This window comes from Cupressus sempervirens, chromosome 9 (genome assembly GCF_028749045.1).
Source record: "Cupressus sempervirens isolate cs-2001-9-10 chromosome 9, ASM2874904v1, whole genome shotgun sequence".
In the NCBI taxonomy this organism is placed as follows: Eukaryota; Viridiplantae; Streptophyta; class Pinopsida; order Cupressales; family Cupressaceae; genus Cupressus; species Cupressus sempervirens.
The window spans coordinates 582324915-582331657 of record NC_143126.1 but is presented as its reverse complement, the minus strand read 5'-3'; the positions used below and the strand labels follow the sequence as shown (position 1 = coordinate 582331657).

Below are 6743 nucleotides of genomic sequence, written 5' to 3'. Positions count from 1 at the left end.
TTTATAAAAATTTATTATTAATTAATGAATTTTATAAATATATTTTATTAATAAGTTTTATTATTAATTGATGAATAAAATTTTATTTATATAGTTTTTTAAATAATTATTAATTCAAATTAATTAATTTAATTTTTTAATTAATAATAAATATTATTCAATAAAATTTTAGTTATTTATGAGAATAATTATTTAATAATTTTAATTTTCAATAAATTGTTAGTGAATTTTAATTTTAATTAATGGACAATTATATTATTATAATGATTTATTTGAGATAATTATTTTAAGTCATCTTATGATATTAACTTATGAATTTGGGGGATTTCATAAGATAAGGGTAATTGGATAATTTTGTTCAAATTCGAGAATGGGTTAAGCTGTAAGGGTAAAATTGTAAATCTCATCTACTCAAAAAATTACATTAAAACAAAAACTTAACCTTACTGTTAATTTAGACTGTGTGTCTTCAAAATCAAACCAAACTATGAAACTACACTGTTGACTGCCTGTTTTCTTGTGTTTTGGGATTTGGGTGGACTAGAGTGTGGACCAGTTTTAGGGTGTTTACTAGAGGCTCGGGAGTTTTGTGTTTGTGATGTCATGATGATGATTTGATCTCAATCTTTTAAACTCAACATGGTAATGTGTCTGGTATGCTCTATGATGAGTTTATTGTTCATTATTGTTTTTAGTGTTCTTGTGTGAAACTGAGGTGAATGGTATGACATATTTGACTTAACCTTTGAGTCTTCCATCAATTTTTTTGGGATGCTTTCCAGTTTCTTTTAAAGGACTAAGATGTTATTGTGAATTCTCTTTTGATGCTTTCCAGTCACTTGTATAGGGCTGAGGTGAAAATTGTGATTCTTTGATTTGTACTTTTATGAGCCTAGGGTGGGTAATTTTTATGTTAAGTTGGGAAGTGGCTTGCAATGGAGGTCAAGGCCCTAAAGAGGCTGACGAGTAACCCATCGTAAGTAGTTAATAAGTGAAAACACTACACTAAATGAGAGTAAAATGAACCTAATAAGAGTCTTTTCTTTCTTCGCCCATGCCTTGAGTGCTAATACAGACTAGGATGGGAGTAGAGAGGATGCTTGGTTGCGACCATGCATTGTCAGTATGCCTTGTCAGTATGAAAGGATACTAGTGCCGCATAGAGTCACTAAGGAGCCGAAGAATTAAAAGACTGGCTAGGTAACCCTAGAGTTGGTTCATGCAATGACACTTTCCCACTAGAAATATATATTTCTTACATGTCTTTTTTTTCCTCTAGGTCTAGATGTCATATTATCTTGGAACCTTTGAGTTAAATTACTTTTAGGGATTTCCTTGACATAGATATTACTCTTGATTTTTGGGATTGATATTTTGTTTGGGACTTGAGATTATCTCCTTAGTGCAGTGGGAGTGGACTTTTTTGGGTTACCACAAGGTCAGGTGGTAGTGCTTTTTACTTTTACAATTGAGATCTATCCATAGATGTCGTGGTTGGAGTTGCTTGTTTTGCATTTCCTTTCATTTTATCTTTGTGTATTATTATGGACAGTTATATCTATATGATGGATGATTTTACTTATTGCTTTGTATTTTGTTTCATGGATCCAAAAGGGATGATGTAATCTATTTTATAAATGTATATTCTTTTAGCCTTTCATACCCTATGACATGTACATCAGATGATTATGCATTTTGAATTCATTATCAAGTGGCATTCAGAACAAATGTATATTATTTAAATGGACTGGACTTGTAATTATTCTTTCATGTGGATTTGTTATTTATTTGACTTGGTATAATTTAAATTTAAATGTGATTCAATGTCTTGGGATCCTTAAGGAATGTAATATGTTATGTTTGCTTATGTATGATTTTATGTTATTGCTTCTGCTACTTTATGATTGATGCTATATGTTATCTTTAAAAATTTTTTTTGGAAAACTTAGTAAAACTTGAGGTTTGTTCTTTTGGATCCCTTGGTGGGGAATTACACTTTGTTGATACTCCAGTTAAAAAAAAACCTTTACCTAGATGATAGAATTGTCCTTTCATTTAGACAATTATCGTACATTATGAATTCCCCCAAGGTTTCAACTCAAAATTTGTTTATGTGATCAAATCAAGTTAGAGTTCCATATACCCATGCGATCAAATCAAAATATAATGTAGTAAACATACAAATCCAATATTTTTACTTTGTAGGCGTTTCCACTTGAAATGTTCCAACCTATTTGATGCTTCAAAGGGAAATGACTATCATCAAGAGATTCTTTTTCATCCATTCCAAGTGTTTCATTGAGCTCTCAAATATCCATATTGATGCATTGAATATAAATTAATGTAGTAAAATAGAACCAAAATAGAAAAGTTGACCAAGTCTACACATTTTTATAAAAAAAATTATTTGATGTATACCAACTAATAGAATGACAAATCAATAATTGTGAAATATACATATTTGTAGATGAAATTTACAATTTTATGCATATTTGCATGCCCCTATAACAACTATGATGTCTTTGTTTATTAGAATTCTATTGTATATGTTGTATATATTGATGTGAACATCTACTCCATTATGCAGTGGGAACTCTCATTCTATTTATCTACTACCCTTATACAATTACTTAATGTCCATTATTATTATCTTTGTGTGGTTTGTTATGCACACCATTGAAACTACTAGAAATGATCTTTTTATCATCAATCATAGTGCCCAGGAAAATATTACACATCTCTTTCAATCATCATCATAATTTTGAAGTCCAATGAATACCAAACAAAGGTAGTTAAACAAGATTCTTAGTGACTTAATGGTAGCATTTTTTCTTAACCATAAACATATATGGTGCATAAGTTCTTGAATTAAAGAATATCATAGCGAATTTTGTGACTCTTAGCAAGAAAGTCATGTAGTACATTTTTCCAACACTCAATTGGTTGAAGAATTGACACATTTTAGATCTTTCTTGAGGAGAACCCTAATGTGTGGAAGAAAATGGCATGGTGAGCTTTCAAATATGATCAACTAGTTAGGATCCCATACTCTATTTTTCACATCTAGTATCACAGATACTAAATGGCCATAATTTAATCGATTGTTTTCAAGTGACCTTCCATCTATCCTTGAAAGTAACAAAAAACACACAAACAATAGTAATAATAACACACATACCATGTCCCCATTCTTGCATCAAAGGTTTAGGCTTTTATACAAAATAGTGATATAAAATTCTTTTCCTTGACATACTAATGGTATAGATAAGTATGGCAAAATTAATTTAAGAATAAAATATGTAAATAATGAGACCATTTATTATTTTACTATATTAATTTAACTGTATTTCTTTTCTTTTTCTTTTTTACATTTCCTTTCATATTATACCAAAAATAATATGTCTTTTTTTTTTAGGGTCACTTTCGGCATAGCCCTTCTCCTGCAGGTGCTAGTTATTCTTGTTTATATTCAAATTGTGCTCACAAATATTTTTATGATTTCTTTTGGATCATGTTGAACTTATGCAAGCCAGTTTGTTGAACACCAGATATTTGTATGAACTGTGCGAATACACGTCTTCCTACTCCGCATGAAACGGCTTTCAGTCAAGAAATTCAACTGTGTAGCTGCAGATTCATTCCCCAATGGACACTGTGCCGTACAAAGTGTGATTTCTGGGAACTCTAGAACCTACATTGCGGCGCACAGAATCGAAGTTGTCAGACTTATCATCACAGTTTCATTTAAAGGCAACAACTATTCCTTTAATCTCCGCGAATTGGACGCTTTGAATGGTGGGACGATAGACTGGGCGGGTATTCCGAGGAATCTAGGGTTTACTTCAGCAATCTGGAATCTACTTCTGGATTAGATCGATTTTTCTAAAATTTTGTGTAATCGAGGTGCAAAATATATCAAACGACAATTTAGTTCTTTATAATATTAACTTTGTAGGTTTCTAGAATGCTGTGCAATGGATCTTCAAAATGCGTCAAAATCTACGAATGATGGAAATGAATTTGAAAATATTTATTAACTTGTGCAACAGGTCTTCAAAATATCTGTGGAACGTCTATTTTATGTAGAATTATACGATCATTAGATCTAGAATTATTATTTATAAATCTCTTAAATATTGTGCAACATATCATAAAAATTTGCTCCTTAAAATATCTCTGAATCTTTAGAATCATACGATCATTAGATCTAGAACTATTATTTATAATTTTCTTACAGATTCATGTGCAAGAGATCATCAAAATGTGCTCAACCCTTTGAAATGATGTCAGTAGTACAAAGAAAATGTTTAAACAAACATCATTCGCTTTCATTTGCCATCAAACTCGTAGGGTTGGGACAAATTTTTCATAGTTAGGGCACATTCTGAACTTTCGATTTACAATTGTTAGTGTTTAAGATCAGGAAATTCAGACAAATTTAAAGCAAATTTAAGGGTTAGGACAAATTTAGAATTTTAAGTTCGCAATTAAGTTTTTTTTATTAGGTTTAAGACAATATTTAAAGCAAATTTTTAGGGTTCAGACAAATTTAAATGCAAATTTCTAAGATTAAGACAAGTGCGATGAAGATGGAATTCATGCTCTATTTTCCATGTTTTGCTGTAAAACCTCGCCACGTAGCTGCGCGATCCGATTGGAGCATCATCCCGCTAATGAGTGGCAAGCAGGGGACGCGTGTACTGTGAGCAGCGCCTCTGTTGACGTAACAGACAGCTGTGCTGCGCGAGCTTCGAACCGGCTAGGGCAGATCAGATTCGGACCATGCTCGCTTATATTGGATTGGCCAGGCAGATACCAAACGTAAATTTGGAGGCAAGGGAAAGCATTTACCTACATACCTAGGGTTGATATTCTCAGGAGATGCCAAAGCAGGCGAGGAAGAGGAAGAGGGAGGCGGGAAAGGGATCGAAGAAAGGGTGTATGAAAGGCAAAGGCGGGCCGGAGAACGCTCTCTGTACTTTCCGAGGAGTAAGGCAGCGTACCTGGGGAAAATGGGTGGCCGAAATAAGAGAGCCAAATCAAGGCGCTCGTCTCTGGCTCGGCACTTACGCCACTGCCGAAGAGGCCGCGCTCGCTTACGATGCCACGGCTCGTGCTCTCTATGGCTCCTGTGCGCGCCTCAATTTGCCTTGTGCTGTCAGATCTAGTTCTTCCGAGGGAAAAAGCCCTAATTTTGATGAAGAAAACCATAGCTTTCATGGAAGCCCTAGTTCTGATAGAAACCCTAGTTTTCATGGAAGCTCTGAGCCCTGTTCTTCTTTACCTTCGAAAGCCGAGGAAGAGAGGGGAAAGTGTCCGGAAGAGGATTCGAAAGGCAGGGCCATTGAGGGGCAAGATCAGGGCGTATTGGAGGAGACATTTGGGGAGATTTTCGATTCTCCGTCGCATGCCCTTGCTGAAATTAGTCCCGTCTGGGACAATCATCCCGTGATGAGTACTGTGGAGTATTCGGACTTTGATGAATTGAAGGGAGATGAGCTCTATGCTTTTGATGATGGATTTCATATGGACGAAACTGCTCTGAAGAAATGGTTCTCTGAGGGTTACGATCCATTCGTTCATTTATCTTGGGTTTCTCCCGTTTGATTCAAAGTATATTGGTTTATATTGGCTTAGATTCATATATTGATCTTATTTGTTTCAATTGTCTTTCTATTCGTTCTGTAATGATCTAGTATATTTTTTTGCCAAATGTATGGGCCAGGTTCGAATCTCCATTCACACCTTCTCTCCGTCTGTTCGATCCCATTAATGGTGCCGCTGCTTCTGCTTCATTCTGTTTCTGTTAATTCTTATGTATATAGATAAATTATCTCTGTTTCGTTGGTTTTCTCTTGACGTCCTGTTCCGCCCGGAGATTCCTTTTGAATTCCGTGACCCGTTTTATCGTGAAATTTGAATTTTGGTGCCCAATTTGTCAAATGGTTTGATTGTTTCAAGGAAATTGATTCAGTGTTCCGTTTTACCATGGAGTTTAAACTTTTGGTGCACAACTTTTCAAATGGTTTGGAGGTTTCAAGGAAATTGATTCAGCGTTCTGTTTTATCATGAAGTCCAAACATTTTGTTACCAACTTTTCAAATGGGTTTAAGATTCAATATAGCTGTGCGTTGCCTCATTATTGAATCATATTTTCTGAGTCGTGCATTTCTTCGTTCGTTCATTCGGATAATGTTTAAAACTTTTTATCGTGGATTCAAATTTTGGTGCCCGACTTTTCAAATGGTTTTTAAGATTCAATTAAGCTGCGCGACGTCGCATTCTATTGAATCATAATGATATTCATAATATATACTGAAACAGAAATGAAATCTCAACTATGATCTATTAAATATAGTAATTGTTTTGTTTTTTCAGATACTGTGAAATGTAATATATATAGTTTTAAATAATGCAATTATATGTTTTCTCATTGTTTGGGATTGCACTTCTTATAATGGTAATGGTAATCCGTTTTGGATAAGGATAATATGCTGTGGATCGCAGTATAACGCCATTATAATGATCAAAGAGTATACGTTGAGCGTTCCACTTGAGAGTGATACGATTTGATTCTAACGTCTCGTAATGATATAAATATAATAGCGATAATGGTAATATACAGAGTTCATCCGTTGGGATGATAATAATAATAGGAATGGTCGAGAAGATAAATTTGGATTATGCATTTTATGATGATAATGATTATCACCTCACATAATAATGATAAAGAAGAGTTTGTT

The 6743-nt window shown here is 33.8% G+C and overlaps 1 protein-coding gene across 1 annotated transcript; it reads left to right on the top strand.

The window, feature by feature from the left end:
* Positions 1 to 4826: 4826 nt before the first annotated feature.
* On the top strand, positions 4827 to 5749 carry LOC149540017 (ethylene-responsive transcription factor ERF054-like). Its single transcript, XM_089799420.1, has one exon. The coding sequence runs from the start codon at positions 4882 to 4884 to the stop codon at positions 5605 to 5607; it is 726 nt and encodes a 241-aa protein (XP_089655546.1). The 5' UTR covers positions 4827 to 4881; the 3' UTR covers positions 5608 to 5749.
* Positions 5750 to 6743: the final 994 nt, after the last annotated feature.